At 37.6% G+C, this 23,902-nt stretch overlaps 1 protein-coding gene across 3 annotated transcripts in view; it reads left to right on the top strand.

Moving 5' to 3' along the window:
* The first annotated feature begins 221 nt into the window (after nt 1-221).
* The window catches only part of LOC129575829 (uncharacterized), a 62,790-nt gene continuing 39,109 nt past the window's right edge, over nt 222-23,902 (top strand). For 2 of the 3 annotated variants that reach the window (XR_008688837.1, XM_055459934.1), the window contains exon 1: nt 227-1,218. Coding sequence is in view for 2 of the 3 variants with exons in the window: in XM_055459934.1 (XP_055315909.1) it covers nt 1,089-1,218 (130 nt within the window). In the remaining variant the exon portion in view is untranslated. Of the gene's footprint in view, nt 1,219-23,902 lie in introns of all 3 variants that reach the window. The other variant, XM_055459932.1, reaches the window with a different exon arrangement.

Raw genomic sequence — 23,902 nt, 5'->3', positions numbered from 1 at the left:
CACACCGTTCGATCGAACACACCACAGCTATGATGACGACAACAACAACAGTAACCAGCACTGTGCGCTGTGTACTGAATCCACCAGTTGAGAGAGAGATATACATGCGGTGTAGCATATATTGCATACACAAGCGCAACCCAACAACACAAAGTAGCAGAGCAGCCGCTTGGAACACAAGACCCCCCGCAAAAAAAATATATGAGAAAAATAATAATACCGAAAACACAAGCAAAGAGAAAGGTTTTATAAAGCCAAGCAAAAATACGATTCAATTTCAGTTTGGCGATAAACACGGGGTCGCGTAGTTGCACACGTTTGATCCAATAAATACACCATACCATTTAAGCGATTTTTGAGCGAGACAAAAACGAGCTCAGTATTAATTAGCAAGAGGAAAAAAAAAATCAAAATAGAATTGGAGCTTCAAAAAAATACCAGCACTGGATTTCGGCTCTCGTGAGATAATTCATCAGTTTTATTATCCCAGAACGAGGAAATATTCGAGCGCACCGATGTGGATTTTTAACGAACAAACCTGATCAAATCGACCAATTTTACCGTTACATTTCCACCCGAAAAACGTGTGTTGTGCGCGTTGGAAGTTTTCTTTGGCAGCTCAACGGTTCAATCAGAGACATTGAAAGGAGTGAAGGCACCGATACACTGACTTACCCAGTTTTGTGAACTTAAAAAGTGTGTAATTGAAGACCAAGTTTAATGTAGTTCAATTTGGATAAGAATCTCCTGTAAATTTGGTGCAGAACATTCAATAAATTGGTTGCTTATCAAGAATCTTCGTACAGAACATTCCAATGCGAACGATTCGAGTGGCCGATTTTTTAAACTGACGCAAAGAAGCAAAAAAGAAACTCAATCACAATTCAAGTGCAGCAAAAGTTGATCCAATCTTCGATTTATAAAACAACGGATTTATTGCAATTTTTTGTTTCTGTTTCGGTTTGATTACTTAATTTTTTTTTTTTCCGTTTGTTTGTTTGTATCAAATACGACAAGACAAAACAAGACAGCTTAAGAAAAGTACAACAGAAGAAGAAGAAGAGAAAAAAACAAACACATAGTAAACTATGGCTGTTAAGTGGAAACCAAGTGCCACCGCATTTTGTGTGCTTTGTTGTTTTTTAATAATTCTCTCAAATGCATTTGTGAATGGCGTACGAGTTCAATCGAAACGTGTTAAAGCAGCCGCTGCTAAAGGTAAGTGTTTGACATTCATCGTCAATCATTAACCGATCGAAATCATTACATCGAGAATCACCACCATTTCGCTATCGTTTCCAACTCAATCGATCGATTGCGATAGATGTAGAGAGGGCGAAAAAAATAGTCGCTCGTGTTGCCATGGCACATTGATCTGAATGAAATCGAAAGTTTTCAGCTGATCTCATAGCGGCCCAATAAAGCGGCGATCAGTTTGATTTGAAAATTCGATTTTTTTCCGTTTGAAACAAGACAATTGAAACTTTGAAAGAAAATTAATTTGAAATGATGTTTCGTTTTAAGAAAAAAAATCCAATAAGAAAAAAAAATGCGAAAGAATTCAACTTTTAAAGTAACAAATGAATCCAATCTAAAAAAAAACTCCATTGTCAAGAGTTTTTAAGGGAAAACTTGAAGAAGAAAAACGCGAAAAATTGAAAAATCCGAAGATTGAAGAGAAAAAGAGTCAAAAAGAGAAGAAGAAAAAAACACATCGTAAGAAAATCAGTATAAATTAATTTTGAGCGTTTGAAAAAAAAACTTGGGCGTATGAAACCGAATAAAAGACCAAATATTGATTCTCGGAAGCGTTTTTATTTGGATGCAGACTGAAAAATGTTGCGTGTAAAATCGTTTATTTCTTATTCTTGCGAAAGTTTCCGAAAATCTCAAGTGCAAAAATTTCAATTTTCAATGAAAATTTTGATTGAAACGAAACCTTGGTGTTTCGTATTCTACTTGTCAGAAAGTGCAAAACTGCATTCGAGTAATAAACTATAAAACGGTTTTTCTTTTCTTTGGCATTTTAACTCTTTTGAGCGATGAAAACACGGATGAAGAAGCAAAAAAACCGAAACGTTGTCCGAAAATTTTATGCATTTTCGTTTTTCTGTTGGCGAACAAATGAAACTAGCGAGTTTTATTGCAATGGCACTTCATTAGCCATTTGTAACTGTTTAAATCTCCAGCAAGTGAAATGCTTTTTTTTAATGATTGTTAGCAACACAAAAAAAAACGATTTTTGTTTCAGCGCATAAAATGATATGCACCAAAAGTGGGCACTCAAACAGTTATCCAATGCAAGTGGTTGAGCGTGTGCGCAAGATAATTGCCGAGGAAAACGATCTACCAAATAAACTACGAAAAAAAAACACACAATGATTTAATCTGTAAGTGCGAAAATGTGCGTATTAGATTAGAAAGTTGGTTGCAAGTGGCGAAAAATGTGTGCTTTTTTCCCGTTTGATCTTGAAGCAATAACAATTTTGTGAAAATAAACCGGTAAAAAAATAAAAAGAGTCGCGTTAACAAAATGAATGAAGCAAAAGAAGAAAGAAAGGAAAAACAATCAGCCGATAAACTGCACAACTGAGAATTTGTAATGAGCCGAAAGAGATGAGAGGAAAGCCACGGCATTTTTCGCTGTTTTTTTTTTCCCAGTTTCAGTTAAAGTGAAATATAATGATAGTTATTACTCGTGCAAGCGTTGTCACTCACACAGCACAGTATTGCACATGGAAATGAGACAGTGGACATTCGTCAGTCAGAGCTATGTGCGCTGCACTCTATGTTTCGTCTCTTCTTGTCGTCTGTCTGATGCACAAACAAAAGATTTAAGTGACGAACCTGTCTCTTTAAAATTACGTTCACATTTAATTGATGTACACGTTGCGCGACACACAGCGCGCGCACATCGCACACACGAAAATAACGACAGTAATAATAATGACGACGACGAAGAAGTGAATCTCACCAAGTGGATGGAATGTTCGCGTGTGTTTGTGGTTGTGTGTGACATAGTGGTTGCATTTAAAAACGGGTCCCTGCAGCCAATAACTGTGCTGTTTCGTTTCACTTTTCACCGTTCCATAATATCACTTTCGTTAATCAACCGATTGACTGCAGCGTGATGCATTCGCATCGTATATCGCACGTAATACGTTTCTAATTGTTTTGAATAAATTCGCTCGTCTCTGTCTCGCTCTAGGTTTCTGTTGTGTTTTTTTAACTTTTCCGTACACAATGTGTCAAGAGAAAGTATAGGAATTGGTCCCGAAATCTTTTTTCGCAAAATTGGTTTAGATCATCATAAAAACTCATGAAACGCGTAGAAAAACTTTTTGGGACACTTTTCCGTTCGTGTGCCGTCGGCGTCGTTGTCGTCGTCGTCGTTGTCGTCGTCGTCGTTGGTGTGTGTTAACACGATAACTCAAAAAATAATTTAGATAATCAAAATCTGGAAACGCCAAAAGTATTGTATCCGAAAAACTTAGTTTAAGTTCGAAGATGAGCCATTTTCGATTTGATCCTGGGGCACTTGTCCTAAGAAAAACCTCAAAAAATTGACACTTTTGTATGGGAGGTACCTGTAAATCGATTCCGATTGGCTTCAAACTTCCTGGGATTTCATTTTTTGGGAGAAAAATAGGATTCTGAAAGTTTGAAACCAATCGGAATCGATTTACGGGTACCTCCCATACAAAAAATCGCATTTGCAGAAGTTTGGTTTTTGGTCCTCAATTTTTTCCAAGAAAATTTCGACAAAAATTGAGGACAAAAAATCAAATTTCTGCAAATGCGATCAACATGAAACTCTCAGAATCTTATTTTTTCTCCAAAAAATGAAACCTCAGAAAGTTTGAAGGCAATAGGAATCGGTTTACGGGTACCTCTCATACAAAATTGTCGAAGTTTTAGTTAAAGTGACCGATTTTTCACTTCATTTTTATTACTATATTTTCGCTGCCTTTATTTCATGAAAATTCACAAATAATAACCAAAAGTACCTACAGACAACGCAGGCTTACGGTACGGAAAAGTTCGGGATTACCAATGTAATTCTTTTTATTTTTTTCCTTTTTTTATTGCGATTTGAACGACATTCGTTCTGTGGTTTCTAAATGCAAGCGAAAAAAGCAGAAAAAAAAACGGTTTAATGCGAGGCCACTGAAACTTCCATATACTTTTTTCTTGCTGTCCCGGTGAAAATTCCTCTCTCTCTCTCGTTCGCTTCCAATTACGACACTAATTGCATGCAAAGTGATAAAATGAAGGCGTTTTGATTTTTATCCAATTGCCCGGTTGATTACAACCGTTTGCGACGGAGAGATAAACAGAGAAAATGACAACCAAATCGATGGGCTTAATTTATGTGCATTGTTCGTTGCACCTTCGTCGTCGTCTTCTTCTTTCCTTTTTTTGTGCTGTTCGTGGAAATGCAGAAAACTATGAGCTGTGTACTTTGGATGATTGCAATGTGAATAAAAAGAGATTGCGATGCGTTTTGAATCGAATCTATATCGATTCGACATCGAGTGTCATCGGCATGGTGAATGGTCTGTGTGAACTGATCTAGGAAACTGATTCGCTATCATAAATCCATAATGCATAAAATGCAGAATTTTATTATTTTCGCACCAAAAACACAAGACTGAAGTGAATAAAAAAAAAACTCGGCGATTCGACGCGACGAAGGAAAGAAAAATGTGAAGAAAAAAACGAGAGGTAGAAAAAATCGAAAGCAATAATTTGTGGAGCGAAAAAAGAGGAAAACGAATGGAAAAAATGTGTGGTACTTTTTGTGTAAAAGACTCATACACACAATTTGCACCATAAAAAAAATCATCTTAAATGAAGAGAAAAAAAGCAAATTCGGTGAAAATGAGATAAATGATGGCGATGGCAAAAATATGAAAAAGCACAACGATAAGATCAATAGATATGAATCGTACGTGCACGTACATCACATGTGAATGATCTGTCGCTCTCGTTCAATTGACAAAGTCTGCACATTTCTTTTAGTTGCCGCCAACTTAATACCATGTCCAAGCCAGACAATCTGGCTGCTTCTCCATCGCTGCTTTTTTTTTTATTGAGAGCATCAAAATAAGACCGACACCATTTATCACACACATGATGAAAGTTTTTATTGTTCGTTTGCTTTGATTTTCGTCCAACGCCTGCCCGAAAATTGGTCAATAAATATTCAACTGTATCAATTTAACGACATCAAATCAATTAGATTTGCATCGTTTGGCAAATGTGACAATAAACACGTGGTTTTACATCCGATCACGCCGATTTCTTGGCCTCTGCATTTGCATTTATTTCGCTCGTTTGCGGTTTCCATGGTTTCACATCACAAATTGTCAACGGCATCCATTCAACTCTTTTTTTTTCAGCTGGAGTTGGTTTTTTTAATGGTTGATTTTCTTTTTTTCTCTGAGTTGAGCTGATTTTTTCTTTCATTCGACACTTCCCATTCAGCGTGAATGTATTTTGTGCAAATCATTTACGATAGCCAAACATTGTTAGCATGAAATCTTTTTTTTTTCTTCGGTAGCTGCGCAGTTGCGAGACGATTTTCTACATACCATCGATGGATAGAGTAGAAGAAAAAAATAATTAATACTTGACACAAAGCCCGATTGACAAATGAATGGGTGATAAATGTGCGTGTTTACAAATTTAATTAAAATCAAATGCATGTTTAGCTATCGGCGAAGCAGTGTGCTGTCTCATGCGTCCTTTTCAAAGTGTCAAGCCGGTTTTTTTCGCTGGTGCACACGCGTTTTCGTAAACACATATTGAAAACGGCACTTGCTCCGATTTTCATTCATGGGACTTTGATCAAAATTGACTCGATTGGTTGTGAAAAAAAAGTCAATCTTACGGCTTAGAAAATTGCATGAATCAATAATTTTCTGAAAATTACATGAATTCAAAACATGACGCCCAAGACTGACTTGTTTGATATTTTTGAAGTCATTTAGAGTCAATAAAATCGCTAAAAGTCAAGTGAATTACTCAAAGTCATAAAATTCAAACATTTTCAACAAAGTTTTAAACTAAACACAGGTAATTACAAGTGTTGATGGGCATTTATTGAACCGAGAACTTAAGGAAAGGAATAAAAAAAAATGCGGCTCAGAAGAAGGAGAAAAAAAATGCGGCGATCAATTTGAGATCTAGGTTGAACAAGTTGCAGCCATTTGGTATGCCAAACTGACAAGAATATCAAATGGCGGAAATCATACCAAATGCCTAATGAAACGCATCCAACAAATTCATTTTATTACACCGACATAACCAGTAATCGCGTGTACTTGCGCTCGCGCGCATCCATGATGATATGATAAACTGGTAACTGTACAAACCAACGGAAAAAACAACCGGGTCGTATCTATAGAAAAAGAGCGTCGTTTTACTCGAAAAGTGTGTTTTTTCCTAAAAAAAACCATCGCGTTAAAATGCGGCGTTGCATTTCACTGATTTCGATCGCGCGGCAACGGAACAACACACCATCCGAATAAGCAATGATGGAAAAAAAAACAATAAAAACAGGATTTGTAAACGGAACATGCTGTGCTACGGTGACTTGGAACAAACAAAAACAAATCAAAACAACTATGAGTTGTTACAACTTGAGATCTCAAATCGAGAAGAAAATCGAGTCGTTGCAGCGCGATTGGATCGGCCAGCAACAAACAGAAAAACAGCAGCAGCAACACGAATGGCGTGTAAGTAGGGGACCATTTGTTGCAAATTACGAAATCGTCTGATAAAAATCCCATTGGTAAAAACAAATCGCACGGCAAAACACACATTGACGTCACGCACTATTTTACATCTTGCGTGCGTGTGTGCTTGTCGCCGCTTTGTACTTGTTTGTTTGCTATTTACTACGTTTTTTTTTTTTTTTTCAATCAAAAGAGTTAAGTCATCCAATGCAGAAGGTAAAAAGAAACACACGCACTTTTAATTATGATTTAGACCGGTCTGTGTCCATTATCGGCACCACATTGCAAATGCCATTGACACTGGATGCAATGTGCGTGTGCAATCGTAGATTCACTCTCCGCCCGAAGAAAGGAAAAAAAAAAACGTTTGTCATCTTCGTCGTCACGTTGAGCACATTACTTTCTAAATGATCGAAGAAAGGAGAAAAAATTATTGGAAAACAAAAGCATTAAATGTAGTGACCAATCCATCCATTAACCTCGATTTGATCGGATTTACTGCACTGATTTGGTTCAAAATCCATTCGATTTGGAAAATAACCGAAATATTCGGACCAAGTTCTGTTTCCAACACACAAAAAAAAAACATTTTTGCTCTGAATTCGATGGAGAAAATAAGTTTGAATGGAACGAAATTCATACAAACAATTCGATTGAATATGTAATTTCTGAATAAATTTTCTAAGCTTGCTAATTTTTTCCAACACTTTCCGCTGTGATAAAGCATTCCAAATGCTAATCCGATTGCTTCGGATTTGCCAAAATCCGATTTGCAGCCGGAATTGATTAAATCGAACATTTTGTGTGTGTGATTTATTGTGGTGTGAGCGCGCGCACGTGCGTGATGTCTCTCATTCTCTCTCTCACGCTCTTGGTGTGTATGACATCCGATATCCATGCCATTTGCCATATGGACTGTGCCTTTTTGCACAAATCAATTGTGTCAACAATCTGTGTAAAATGGATTGGCCGCATCATTCCGACTGTATCGTTTGTTGTATGTCGCTCGGCCATGGACCCACTGTGACTTATCGAAAGAGAAATGAAATCTAGCTCTCTAATTGAATTAAAGTGGTTTGACGTGATGAAAGTGTAACAGAAAGTGAATTGTTTGTGTGGCCGCGATAGAATTCGCATTAGTCTGGCGCATGGAAAAGGTCTTGCCACCAAATCATATGGCTACGGGCGGTGAACCAACGAACGAATGAACAAACAAACGAACGAAACGAAAAATGGAGTGAAAAACTTGTTCCGAGATGTTATGAACTTGAAATATAATCACATTTTCATACGTAACCATTTTTAAATCACATATTTTAGAGGGAAAAAAAGTACGGTATGTGAGCGCGCATATTTTTTTTTTTTTCGTTGGCAAACGCTGGATATCGCTGTTAGGCAAATGCATCATCTAATCATGAACTATGCTGGAGTAATGTGCTAGCAATAGTAACAGCAGCTGTTGTTGTGGCTGAATTAACTTTGGCCGCAATATCACTCTTTCAAATCACTGGGTTTGTAATGCGATTAGTTTTCGCTCGATCTCGTTTCTCTTTTGTGTGCATGGAAAATCGAGAGCGAGAAGTGTGTTGGTTTTTCGTTTTTCTCGTTCATGTTGCTCCATTGAGCGCGCGCGCATTGAGCTGATTATGTGCTTGCGTGCGCTCTCCGGTCAGTATTGTTCAAACACAGATTGCACACGGTAGGTCAATTGACCAAGCCGCAAACGATTAACAGACTACAGTTTGAGACATACGGCTACTGCTGTTACTGCTGGCTGCTGCTTAGACTGCTGTTGCAGCAAAAGGAAAATGATTTATGAACTTGTGGTCGTAACGGTGCGTCATTTTCATATCGAATCATTCACCGGCGGCGATGATTTCATGCAAATTTAACCTATGTAATTAAATCGATGACAACGATGACGATCGGCTCAGCTGACGATGGCAAACCGATGTTATGTTGTGAGCAAAGGCTTTTGGATAATGAAAATCTTGCTAAAAGAAATTCAAGCAGCCCAAACATGGACGACACACTCATAAATCGTACCAATGGGAGGCATTTTATTGGTTAGACACACCACAACAATGACTGAACAAAAACTCAAACACATATTATCCAAAAGAGAAAACTCCGCACACTCACACACACCAATAAAATATGATGCATTGCAAAATAATGGGCTGTCAAACGATTCGCTCAAACACGGAATGCAGTAGACCAAATGCGCTCCAACACCCAAGTGTTTCTAAGCTTAGAATTGTGGCTCGGTTTTACTTCGCTCTATTTTTGGCGAGAAGGTGCGCGGGCAAGATCTGTTGCAGCTGGAATTCGGTGTGTGTGTGTTTGTGTGTGTTTATGTTATTGTTGTTCATTCAATTGGATTTTATCTATCGTGCCATTTGATCATGCTGAAAACCATATAAATTGCACCGTTGTCTTAGATTGTCGATTTGTACTCCCAAATAAACGACGTCGTTTTGTGTTTGTCGCCGATGTTTGTATATGTGTTTGTGTTTACGATGGAATTATTTTCGTGTCTAATTGGTTTTATGTTTTGACGGGCTGTGCAACTGGTACATTTCTCTCTTCGCTTGGTCGTGACAGTTAGAATGTTTGTTTGGCACGTAAACTGAACATTTTCACATGTCAACAGGCGTTCATTCTTGGTGATGTTGCCATTTTTGTCGAGCACACCCGGGAATATGTGTCGATGCCGAGTGTAATAACCGAAAAATTTGCATTACCGACTAGAAAAACTGCACTGGCTTTTACCACCTGTCGCCATGTGTTCTCTCACGTGCCATGCATGCGAAACGCGACAATTTTTTCCGCCTCATTTTTAATGCACCTCGTTCAGTGAGCACGAGACGCGAATTCAAATCCAAACACATGTTGACGAACAATCCAATACACCCAATTTATTGTAAAATCACTCGGGCAAAATTGCCATAAGTAAAATGCAAATCAAAACTGACAATTACCATATAATGAAATTAGAAAAAAATGAATAAATATTAGAAAACCCGCCAGCCGAAGAATCGCATTATGATTTGATTTTTTTTTCGTTGCATGTTCGTCATTCTTTGGAATTGGAAATTGGCTTGTTTTCGCGTCCAATCATGCGCGAATGTGTTTTTTTTTTCTTTTCACATTTGGATTTGCGTTCGATCATTCTTCGAGAACTCAATCATACACACAAATTCATGGTTAAATACAACAGCGACCGACTGGAAACCCACTAATATTCATAACAAAATGCATTTGCCGACACTTCGGTTTTTTTTTTCAATTTTCAATTGATTTGATTGAGTTTTTGTATCGACTTTCATCTCAAAACAAAAGTAATATTGCTTCGAATGTTGAACGCAATTCATTTTGGGTACTAATTGGGGAATATTTTGCAAATGTGCCATTCATCGTGTCGAACATGTACAGAAAGAATTCAATCATTCTAAATTTGGTAATTGATTTTTGGCCAACGGTTGACAAAATTCTTATCGTTTCGACTAGAATGTAGTTTTTGCAATTATTCTTCTTCTTTTTTCGTGCAATTACCTATAGAGTTGGCCAATTAAACCCTTGTATACGAGCAATTTTCCAAGAAGCTATATCACCATCCAACATTGGCAATTAGGCAAACATTAATTTTGGCGAGTCCCAATGGATTTCAATATTGTCGATTCTTTGGTTTCCAACTTCCATCGAACACATGTCTATTAACGTTTTTAGGCCCCCAAAATTGGCTCGACTATTTTCACATCGAAAACACACACACACACACAAAACCCAATTTCGCTTGCCTAGTTGTGCTTTTATATCGAGAGAGCGCTTACTGTTGGGATTTTTCGATTTTAATTGAATTTTATTGCTTGTAGTTGTTTTTGTTGGTTTCGTGCTCGTTTCGCCCGAATTTCGCAATTTTTGACAAGCAAATTCGAAGTCGAGAGAGCCGCAGAAAAAGAGCATTAAACATTCAAAGAAGCAAAGAAGAAAAAAAAACAAATCAAAGATCCGAATGGTTACGATGGCTGTAACACTTACTCACAAACAAATCAATATGGAGTGTGTGTTTTACACACATATCCGAAAAGTTTGTGTGCCGCTTTTTATGCGACGCTATTAAAATGACTTGATTTTTTTTCGTTTCGTTTAGTTTCGTTTGTTGTTTTCCTTTTTGACGAAGGCATACCGAAATGCGAACCGAAAAAAAATGACAGATTATGAGAGCGTGTTAGTGATCATGCTTTGACCATAATCGGAATGTAAACACAAATCGTTTTCATTTAGTTTATTTTTCTTCTTCTTCTTTGTAATTTGTTTTCGCGATGCATTCAGATGACTAATGGTTTTCGTACACACGGAAAATTGGTTCGAAATCGTATAAAATGGTTCGAAATCGAGAGACGTAGAAAATGTATCGTATTTCAGAGAGGGAGAAAAACAAATGATATAGCGTCCATTTAGAGATTTGCCATTTTCCATGAAGCAAAATTGAACTGACACTAATGAATAGACCACAATTTATGTGAGCTTTGCTTATGAAAAAAAATTCAATTAAGTTTTCTGTTCTGACAACAGGTGAACGTATTAGAGAGGGTGCGCACGAGAGGCAATTTGTGCCGACGCAAAAGCCCATCAATTCGTTCCGAAGAGATTTTTGTGGGATCGAAGCGTTCTGATTGCCTCGTCGTTTGAGCCGTCTTTAATCAAGCATAACATTTTGGGTGTACTTGAATGGGTGTTGAAGTGTGTACTTGATCGAAGTTAAGTTGCACACAAGCGCATGCCCGCATAGTTAAATACCAGTTTTATGCATAAACAGAACCGAATGGGCTAATCGATTGACTGCACATACCGATAATGCGCTGCTTTTTGTACATACAATCGATGCAAGAATGAGATAGAGAGAAAGAGTGAGCATCGAGTAAAAAAAGTATGCACTGAAAATGATTTGGTAAGCGGACAACGGTTTTGATTTTTGTTGATTTATTCCTATTAAATTGCAATTATCAGTGTATGTGTTCGGCATTGATTTGAAAGCGATCGCGGTGATTTTGTCGTATGAGCGCGTGCGCGCGCGTCAGCAAGCAAAGGAACGAACAAAACCGGAGCACTTTTTGGCATCGATCGGTTTAATGTCGAACGTTGTTCGAAGCCCATTAAAAGGTTTATAGTTGCCTTGTTTACAAGAAGGTCATCCGCCGCAATGAAATGCAATGCAATGCACTTCGCAATGCACCCAATGACTTGAAAATAGCGCAGACACAGAAAATCTCTTGAGTGCAGCAGCAGCAGCAACACCATCGATTAGATGAAGAGAAGAGAAAAAAAGCAGCTACGATTTGACATTTGTGTGTACACTTTACGGTAACAAAACAATGAGGGCCACGGCACATATTGAGCGATTGGATTTGGTCGGGCGAACATCGTCAACAGATGCAATGTGTTTTCTTTCTCTCTCTCTCTCCCCCAATTTTTTCGTCTGTTGTTTTTATTTTCGGTGCACCACCGGGTCGAGAATGTTACATATTGCTTGCGATTTGCGGTGTGCTTGTTGTGTACTTGTCGAAAGTTAGATCTCAGCCTTAGATCTCCTCTGTGAGAGAGCGTGCATACAGCATCGGCCCAAGCATATAGAGACTGGCAGCCAAGAAACACACATTTATTAGGAACACAGGCCGAACGGGCATGAAATGCAGAGCATTCATACACTATATTTTTTCTAGTGCGCTGAGTGTGTATTCCATTCGACATTTTGAAATAATTTATGTCTTTGGATATGTTTCTGTGTAAACACACCGAGTGAAGAGAGAAGTTGGGTTGAAAGAAGACAAAAAAAAAAACAACCCAACAACAACACATAAAATTACCGTCCAAAACCACATAATATTCTTTATAATATGGGATCTGAATGTGTGTCGCTCTCTGTGTCGTGATCAATAACACCTTCATTTGATTATTTTTGCGCTATAATTCGTTTGCCAGCCACTCAGCCACTCAGCCAGCTCGTTTATGTTTGGGCTGTTTTATATTTCGGGACCATGGTATTTTTCAGTCGATCGATTGGTGTCTCTGTCTGTGTGTGTCATACCTGGCGCATGACCATGTGCAAATAAGCGCTCGCGTGCGCGCTCGTGCTCACGCGCACAAAAACTAATATGATAATAAAAATTAACATACCACACACCAGCCAGTAGTTGCTTCAATTCCGAAGCTAAATGGAGGACAAACAACGACTAAATCCAGTCAATGCATACCGATACTCAGTGACTTACACAGTGCGCTTTTGCACTGCACCAAATCTCCAACATAAACCAAACATAAATTGCTTTTCATTTTTATGGAACGAAGGAAAAGATGAAAAAAATCGCAGGCGCACACAACAACAGAGCGGTGATTAAAATTTATATGCACAAGTCATTTTGTCATCAGCATATATGCAATTCGCGGTGGATCGATTTCGATAAGAACTGGTACACACCGTTTTTCTTAGATCTCGCGCCAAATTGAATCGAAAAAAAGGCATTTCAAACTCGCCGAGTGTGTAAATGAAACCAAACCAAAAATCAAACTGAGACTGAGCGCGGAATTCGAATGTACAATTCATTTGCACTCAGAAACATACACATTTGCAAAAGGAACAACAACAGCAACAAAAAAAAACTCTACATTTTATTAGATGAAACGAATAGAAAAATATTGAAATTAATTACGAGACAAAATGGCAATAAATTAAGTCAATTATTGTAAAAGACCAAACACGATTTTTCTGTTTTGATCGCCGTTTTTTTCTCTCTGTGCAATCTGCTGGCTAGCGAAAATCGAGGAACACAAAAGGAAACTAATCTGAATTGAATCACCGGCTCTGCTGAGATGACGCAACACAATCGAATACCAACTCAATTTCCGAAAGAAAAATTCGCTTCTATGCAATCGATTGACTGTTTTTCTTTCGAAACTGCCACTGAGTTAGGCGTGCGAAATTTGGCGAACGGAAGTCAGTGTCATTTAATATGAGCTGAGGCGAGGTATTACATTGAATTTGGTATCATTTGCGGTTCACAGGAAATCAAGCATCGACTCTCGAAGACATCGGTATCGCTCTGATGAAAATTTGAAATTTTAATTTAGGTCAATTTGTTTCAATTAACTATTGCAATAAATTATGCTTAGCCAAAGGGGCCACTGTGTGCTTACTCAAATCGCACTAATGACCACCCGGTTAATCGGTCGATTGTTGAACGGAAAAGGGCTCGGTTATAATTTCAATCGCCAATTTTTTTTAAAGCCTGAACCAGAGCTATTCAGATGTAATTCAATAACAGCTGTTTTACTATGGAAATTGAAGGCGAAATGCAATCCAACCGTGACAAAGATCGAATCGATCCGAGATTAAACTGTAATTGAACGCAGATCAAAACGAGATTAAACCATGTTCGAGATCAAATCAAGATTCATATCGATTTGATTGCATTTTAATAAAGACCATTGAATGCATTTTAAGCTCAATTTTCGCTATGCATTGCAATTGAGATACGAACTAGAACTACGTATTCATTAAAGCCACTGAACAATTGAATAATGTCAAAGGATTTCTTTGAAGAATATTTTATTATTGACGATTCTTCAGGAAAAAATAGTTCATGAAAAAATACGACAATTTGAAGGAAAAAAACTAAAATTTGAAGAAGAAAGTACAAATTGAAAGAAACACACCTTACCTGGTTAGATTGAAAAAAAAAAAAAACGAATAAAAAAGGTCAAGAAAACGATAAAAACGAAAGTGGTTCTCGTGAATTGATCTGTTTTCACTCTCTTGAATGTGTTGGTCGCATCTTTGAATTCTGATCCGACTCACGAGATATCCTCCATAAGGAACACAATTTTATGCCATAAGCCAAACATTCAACAGCAGTGCTGATTGGATAGCGTGATAAGAGCGGCCGCAAGATAATCAAACTGTGCGAGAGAGAGAGAGAGAGAAAGAGCGCGCGGCAGCCATTCACACTTGTTTCGACCGCTTAAAATTGTTTCCCTGCTGTACTTTATCAAATTCTTTCTCCTCGGCAACGGCAGCAGCAACAACAAAAGAAAAAAAAGAAACAATTCAAATCAGATATCGAATATCTCGCGCACGTTATCAATTGCAAATAAAGCTCCGATTTAAAGCCGTTGTTGTTGGGAATCATTAGTGCGAGAAATGTATAGTGCAACATTGTGTTGAGTGGTTGGGTGTCTATTATCAGTTGCTTATTGCATGAATGCATTTGTTTGTTTATTGGGTATCGCTTGCAATTTCTTTTAACTGCACTGTTGTCCGCATTTAATATACGGCCGAACGGAGTTAAGAGAAGCGAATAAAAAAAGGTGCGCGGCGCGCGAAATAATTGCCATATCAGAGCTAACCGAACAATAACAGCCAATAAATAAATAATAGTGAGTAAGTGTTTCGACTAAAGTGCCTTAAATGCATATGATTAGAAAATTGGCCGTTGAGAGAGTGATCGCGCACACACACCTCAACTGTATCACTGCTTCGAATCGCTTTTCTTGCTCTCTCATTCTCTGCTTGTGTGTGTGTGAGTGTGCATTATTCAGTGCTTTTATAATTGTTGTATAATTTTTTTTTTTCGCTTTCTTCCGAATCACCAAAACGAACATTTCTTTACAACACACATAACAATTTCCACGTAATCAGAAATTCATGAACAACGTGGTGATTATTTCGCCGCAATTTACATTTCGCTTGGTTTGTCTTTCATTCAATTTTATGCCCGTTGTAGTATGTGTGTGTTTTTTTCTTCTTTTTTTTTTCTCATTTTCTCAATTCAATTCTCAAGACAAATCAATGAAAACATATCACTCACAACTTCCAAATTAAGACGAAACCCGAATTGGAATTTGCACAAATCTTTCGAAATCACACACACCGAATGCGATCAGAAATTTTAAGCACAGCAAATGTGCTTTTCGTGTTCCAAAACCATTGTAATCTCTGCTGATAGCTTTAATTACAGATCCCATGCGAAAGTGTTTCTTTCGCCACATTCTGACGAGCGTGCGGTCGAGCCCCAGCTGAATGAACGCGATTGCATATTTATCGAAATCATACATTTCATTTAGTTTTTTTTTCTTTGGATTCGATGTGTAGCGCATTTTTCACCGACCAAATGTAATCGTTTCAAATCAAACACTAATGGACTCCCAAAAATCCATTTCGTACCGTTTGTGTGGGCGAATCACAAACAAACGCTACCAATTCGAATTGGATTACACTTAAATTATTTAATTCGATTAACTTAATGGCATCGAACATACTTTTTTTCTGCAATCGAAAATCCTTTACGTTTCACTTTCTGCTTAAGTGCGTTAGGCGTTTGCCGCATATAAATACCGCATTTTAATTTAAACCAAGTTCTTTTTCAATTCGTTTGAATTGAAGATTTAAGAAAACAATTGTTTCGAAAAAAACGAAATTAATTTAAAGAAAAAATTGCCGGTAATGTCATGCACATTGTTTTGAAAAAAAAAAAAAAAAAAAAAAACCATATCGAAGTGCAATAAAATATGTTCGCCGGCAAAAATATGTGATTTAAAAGCCAAACAATGGTTTTGCGTGGATAAATTTGAACTTTTTTTTGCCCCAATGTGAACTAGGCCTACGCCAAATTGTCGCACGTTACGCATATGTACGCACTTTTCCACTTTTTTGTCTTCTTTGATAAGATTTCTCTAGTTTTTTTCTCTTTTGGTTACAGACTATTCCTTACGTTTATAGACCGTAAATTACAGTTGAAACCTCATGCTCAATTAAATTCTAAGCCACGAATAATTACCCGTGTGCAAATATTGTAACTGTACAGTCAGTTGACTGATTTCGGACAAAAATGACTTACTTTGATTGACATTTCACTTTTGCTCAGTACAAAGTGTAGTGTAAGTCTATCATAGTTAACTGAAATCATTTGAAGTTACAAGTCAATCTAAGTTGCCTAATTTGGGACAAAGCGATTTTCTTAGTACAAAAACATAAATTCAATCAACTAAAGTCAACTGAAGTTAAAGTCAGTCAGGCCTTTTTTTCACGGGTATTCATTTTGCTATTTTTTGGATTTTGGATAAATTCGGGGAATCAAAATGATTCGTCGCGTACGTCGTTGGTGTTTTGCGAAGGACCCGATTCATTTTGCTAGGTATGATTAGTCTGGAGTTCAGCCTCTGAGCATATCAAATATATTCATTTTATGAAATGCTAATCCGAATTCGAAATTATGTTTAAAATTGACTGAAGAAAGTCATTGGATAAAGATCTGTCATTTCTGAATATCTTCTATATTTCGTTCTGTTTTCCTCTTGATACGATAGCTTCCAAATTTCATTTCAATATTCAAAACTGAAAAAATGGAATCCACGAATTAAATTTCAATATGGCCCAATATTTTCGTTTTGGCGGTTTGTCTTTGTTGTCGGTGGGTCGTGTTCGAGTTTTTCGACGGCAAAAAATGTGTTTGATGAATTAGATTTTGTAAAAGTTTCGAAAGGAAGCGTGGTTTTTGTGTTTGAATCGCATTTGGATCGAGAAACCATGTAAACATCGGTCTTGCTCGGTATATGTACCGCCTGGAAATGAGTTCAGTGTCAAATCGAATGTTATATAATTTTCAAAAAATATTTTCCGCTCGATTGCATTTGGAAAAGTGAATAGGGCTGAATGGCTTAATTAAATTTCCTCTAAATTTCAATTAAAACGCTTGATTGTCGTGTAAAAGGCCAAACGGAAGCGAAATTGCATCATTCAATTGTGTCGATTTTTTCCATTTCGGCCGTAAATTGAGATGGAAGAGAGCCTATTTGACGGGATGGAAGGGAGTCTAGTTAAATCAGCGCCATCGTCATTTTGCGTGAAATAACCACACCAATAAATGGCGGCAATTTAATCATGATATAATTTACAATCGGTGTGAAGTTCATTAATTGAATGCCCCTTTTTTTGCTGATTTAATTGATGATCTTTCTCTCTCGTTGACGTCTTTTGATAAATTTACCATTTGCATATTAATATGTATCACTCGTCAAGCCATCATGGAATGAGATAAAGAAGCGCAAAATGGGCCAATTTCAATTTGAAATGAAAAGTGACAAACGAGAGCAAAAACGACAGTTAAACAATAAGCTAAAGACAGAAGATGACGAAGAAAAAACCAGCAAATTAAGTGTGATTCGACGATGCGTGTCAATGGCAGATTTTTCGCCTTGTTGATACATGTTTGTTCACATTCTATCATATATGATTGTTATGTTGAAACTTGTCACGCCATTTTTCATCCGCAAACAGCCACATCGAATAAATAAACTCAATAATAAGCTGCCAAAAATTGTTGCGCGCCAAAATCGGGCAAGTTGTGTGTGTTCATGAGATTGATGCGTTTCATTTTCCCCCGTCGTTGTTGTCATTGGTTCGGTTGCTGTGATCTCGTTTGATGCTTGGCATCTAATTTGTGGAAAATGCAACTAGATGGAAAATTTCGTACAATTAGTTCGGCTTGTTGGCCGTTGTACGCGTGAAATGCGACTGTGATTCTGTCGTGGAATTTTTTAGCGAAAATTTCCATTGTTTTTCTTCGTTTTTTTTCTTTCTCTCGGCTAATTTTGTATTTATTTTTTTTTCCGACTTTCGTCCAATTTTGAGTCATTCGTCCAAACCCATCGTTTTGCAGAACAAAAAAAAAATTGTCACGAAAATCGGAGCAAAAGCCCGTTTCGAATTTGTAAATTTGATTTTGTTGCTTTGAAATATGACAACAAGATTTATTCATCAATTTCACTGTCGCACTCTCGGAACCAGCAGAATATCAACCGTGATGAATTCCTCATCATGAGTAATGATGTTCACGGCGGCAAATTGTGAATTGTCATTGAAGACATTCACACGTTTTGCGATGGATGAGACACATTGCAGCGATGTGAAACTTCAACCGCGACAGACGCGACACACCAAATGAGTCTCTAAATCATACAGATTCACTCTCTGCGTTAGTCATACACACACACACACACACACCAGAGATATACACTTTTATAAGATCTCATTTTTGTAGCCGTGTATAATTAAATCATTTCATTTTTCGTCAGTTTGAAAACCGGTTGCTCACGTGCATCACATCCAAAATGAGACCGATGGAAATCCATCTCGGGAGCGTTGGTTTCTTCTCTGCTTCGGTTCCGTGTATGTTTCGCATTTAATAAAGTCATACCCATGAGAGAATGAAGTGGTACGATCACACGTAAAATTAATTTACGATCGACCGGTTCGCACTTTTCGTCTTGACTGCCGCTGTTGTTATTGCATTTCGATGGTACCGTCTGCTGGCTTTGTGCCAGTGACACATACATTAAGACTAATAATCATTTAAATAAAGACGAAAAAACGGCCGAATGCGAAAGACTTTTGCTCTCCAAATACTAATTTAACACTTAAAATACTCAAATTACCCATAAACATAATGTTTACGGGTTGGATGCGATTATCATTTATATGAGTGTGTGTGTGCGACCGAGAGAGAGGAGATAGAATGATGCCAGACGAGCGAAAAACAAGACCGCAGAGCTTCGCTTCGCTCTGAGTTTCTTCTGTTCTTGAGTTTTTAGTTACTTAATCTATTTTGTTGTTTCACAACAAACTATTTTTTGGCGCACTTGGGCTCACTACATGAAATGTATTTCATCAAAGTAACTTTGAAGTAATATATTTATTTTCAAAATGAATTACAAAATCTTGGTTTAATTTCTTTTTTGAAATATACTGCCTTTGGTTTGAATTAAATAAATAATATGAGCATAGAATCTAAAGTCACTTCAATTCTGTTTGAGACTCAGAAAATATTATACGAAAAATTAATGTAATTAAAAAAAAAAAAATGATAATAAAAATTTGATTGGCGCTTTGATATAATATGCACTTATTTGCGGTTACTGCCACTTTAAATTAAATAAAAAATATGAGCATAAAATTCAAATTCACCATAATTTGTTTCATCACTCAAAAAGTATCTAGGAAAAAAAGCAGATTAGTAGCTCTACATTTCATGTAGTGCTAAAAAGCAATGCGGTCGCGTGATCGATCCAGTTTCTAGGCCTGAAGTTTTCAGGCATGCGTTTTGTGAACGACACACAGCTTTCTGAAAATTGAAAGAGTTGTGAAATGATTTAAATTGGTTTCATTTTTGGCGTCAATCTTGAACATTCAGCTCGTCAATGTGTATGCCGTTTTTTTTTTTCTGTATTTCCCTAAAAGCGAAATGAGTTGGTTTGTTTATTGTGTTTCATAAAATTCATTTTTATTTACATTCATTTCAATTTCTCGTCAGCACGAACCAAAAACATCATTTCAAAATATGATATTAAATATGCATTTTCTTTCCCTTTCTCTCTTTCTTCATCTCCCTTTCCTGCAGGTACGTAACGAATTTGCACTAAACTGAAATCGGTGCCTCTTATTCGGACGTTGAAGTAAATCCATGGGTAAGACAATTATATTCAGCCAGAGCAGTGACTCTGAGTGTCTGGTATTGCCGAGTGTCAAGCGTGAGTTACACCTTTTTTTTCTGCCGATCATTAAATACAAATCACACGAATGGAATTTTTTAATAAATCAAAAACAAGACTGCAATAATGCAACCAAAGCCAAGAAAAACTGCGGCACTCGTGGCCACAAATAGAGAAGAAGAAGAAAAAAAAATCAACAGAAGGCAATAAAAAAAGAATCGGCATCAAAACACCGACTAAATGCTCCTAATAAACTTGTTCGACTTTAGTTATTTGTAATGAAATTCAAACAAATCACCACACACCGATTGACATATTCGTTTTTGGCGGCGGCATGCTGAACATCGCTCATCGTCCAAACACCAGCACCACCACCGAGGCAGCCGACGGCTACATCAAAACGATGAGTTTTTTTTTTCGGCTGGTTTAAAATGGAAGGGAATTATGTGCATACACAGCTCAACCAGTAGCCGTGATGTCGGTCGCGATTGCGAGCAGAGCGCATTTGCCATCATCACTTTGGGGGGCCTCTGTTTCGTCGTTGATTGAAAACTGTAGACACATTAACGCGGACCGAATACTCTAATAATTGGAAATAAACGCAGAGCGGCCGCATCAACCACAATTTTATTTATAAAATTTGTTTTTTTTTTTTGGCTCTTTGATTCGAATCCCATTCGACTCAAATGAATTTTTATATATAAATTGTTGTATTTGCGGTGTACTCCACTCTCTGGCTTAAATGTCAAATTATTAACACCATTTATGATAGCCGCATTAACATTTAATTTGCTGGCACACGAGAGATGGTATTGCGCGCGATCGGGCGCGCTCACACACAATTTCAATCCAACTGAATTCCATCATCAAAGGCACTCTTATGAGATTTTCCACTGATTCAAATGAATTTCACCGGTGAACCGACTGCTGCTGCTGTGGCAACGGCAAAATGTTGTCTCGCCTCGGCGCTTCCCGCTTAAATTCATGTTTGATGAATTCCGCGATAAAAATGGCATGGAATTCAATTTGTTGTACAAATTTTTTGTAAGTAGCTTCTGAATGCGCAGAGAGAGAGAGAGAGAGAGAGAGAGAGAGAGAGAGAGAAGCAAAGCAAAGCCTAACAAAACCAAAAATTACCACAACGATTTTGAACTTTTAATAAGAAATTATAAACCAATTAAACGCGCCATTGAATAAAAGGCGCGTTCGAACTAATGTTTCAAACACTGTCGATATGCAGATCACGTCTCGTGGTGGCTTAAAAACACAACGGAACAATCGATCGGATCGGTGCTGGTTGCTGCTGTTTAGTTTGCCTTCTTCTTCTGTGTCAGTTTAGCTTGAAATTTTTTTTGGTTGTTCACCGTAGTGCGAGTGCGATTCCACTAGCTGCAAAAGAGCTCGGGCTCTTGCGCGCACATATACAAAAATCAACGGCCAAACGAATCAAATAAGCGGCTTACGTGAACATTTGTTACCGTGACCATGCCATTTCATAACGATTGCCTTTGTTGCTAGCGCTTTTTTCCCAGCTTCTTTCTATGTACACTTTTTTCGATGTATTGGAATAGAGACAGCAACACATTATTTAATCGTCAATTATACCAGTGCAAATGAACTAAACATTTCGAATGCGAAGGTAAATTGGCCGATAAAATCGATACAAGATTCTGAATATGCTTCTTAAACAAGCAAATGGGCTTTAAATTGGAAAACGGATGCTGTCATCCTAGTCAACGTGGTTTATAACGACAGAGCTATAGTTTAGCCTTTTGTTTGCAGTATCCATTTGGCTTGTGTGTGGCAAGTTCAACAGCGCACTTCACGCAAAGTCGTTTGCATTCGAATTATTCATAGATTTATTACAGCCGGCGGTCATGTCAAAAATCAACATGTTGACGATTTGGCTAACATTCCGATCTTCGAGTCCGTGGACCAATTTATAAACAATAAATAGAAAAACCGTAAAAGTCAGACATAACAGTCAATCAGCGTCATTGTTAGCAAAGGGCGAATTGTTGACGATTTACCACACACATATCGCCTCGATGCGACGTTTATCAATGACTAACGGAGTTTGGACAACCATTTTTTTCAACTTGTCAAATCTCCCATTTTTCAATCGATTTGAATGGAGAGAATGAGAAGTCGTTGCCAACGACAGTCGTTGGATACTTAAAGCAACGATGATTTGATCTCGATAGAGTAAGCGAGTTGAAGGCAGTGGAAAAAGGCAGTGAAATTTCTATGAAAAATATCGATTGGGGAAAAAAAAAGATTAGAAACGATCATTTTTCATGATTTTTCTTCCATTTTTTTCGATGAAAATTCCTGATTTTTTTTTAGATTTTGCGGCAAGCCAAGCTATTTTGCACATTTTGGATGTCAAAATGGTGCTAGCGCGTGGAAAATATATGAAAAGATCTTGCCAAATTCTCTCCTCCTAAAAGCCTTTCCTTCTGCCAATTGGTCTATTTCGATCAATTTCTCGTCGTTCTACTTGAAGACTCCAAAACTCAAGTTAAAGTTACACTTCAATTGCATTTCGAGATGTCATCATAGTAACGCGATAACAGTTATGCAATTGAAAAGAAAAGAGAGAAAAAAAAATCATAAATCGACAACTGTGTGTGACGTTATGTCTTTGTTTTGCTATGTGTCACACATAATCGCAGTTGGCAGCGGCAGCAGCATGTTTCTGATCACGATACAGCCAAAACAAGCCGAACAAATACCGAAAACAAAACAAATGCAGAACCATTTTACTTCTTTGCGCAGTTTCAAATTGGTTTGTAATGTGTGCTTTTTTTTGTCTACATGTAGACACATTGTTGGAGTGTTTCAAGCGGATCGCGCGCATATTCCGATTGAAAGTGAAACGAATGTACAATTGTATGCGTGGAATGTGGTAGTGTGTGTGCTTGTGCGACAAGATTTTGTTATTGTTCGCTTGAACAATACGGCACACATTTTCATCTCATGGCGAGTTTTTCTCATTGCGTACCCGTGTATCAACAATGCCACTTGAGCAATTGCAAATCGACAATCATTTTTCCCGCTTGTTTCCATATTCTCGGCTCGCAATTGTTCTCCGTCTATTGCAGCGTGTGCGCTCGCTCTCGCTCTTGATTAGACATAGACACCTAGCCGTACACCGTACACTTCGATTGACACAATTGGAAGCGCGAATCTTGTCTATGCAATGTACGAGATGCTGATGATGCGTTTAAGCGGCTTTTATTCTGACAAAGTGTAGAAGTATTCATTTGAAGAGCTGAGGTATTTTCGCGCGGTGTTTCAGCGGTGTGTGAGAATTTATCAATTAGCTGCCCACTTTAATTGTGCTGTAATAGCGCTATGTGCATGCGCATCTTCTTCTCCGCTATAGCATCGAACCGTTGTTTTGTATTATAACGGATTTGCGGTGTGCCGAATTTTGATTCTGAACCCGTATGTTCAATCGTCGTCTCCACCGACGCCGCCCTACACACATACACACGGAGCAGCACACGCTCAAGGATCCATATGACCTTTGAACAAACAATTTCCAAAGCGCATAATTATTAATCGCATGTAATACTTACCCATTTACATATATTTATTGCGCAACTCAACGA

The sequence above is a fragment of the Sitodiplosis mosellana genome, unplaced genomic scaffold (assembly GCF_009176505.1).
Source record: "Sitodiplosis mosellana isolate CC-2019 unplaced genomic scaffold, AAFC_SMos_1.0 Smas_scaffold_6170, whole genome shotgun sequence".
Lineage (NCBI taxonomy): Eukaryota > Metazoa > Arthropoda > Insecta > Diptera > Cecidomyiidae > Sitodiplosis > Sitodiplosis mosellana.
This window is presented reverse-complemented; position numbering and strand designations above follow the sequence as displayed.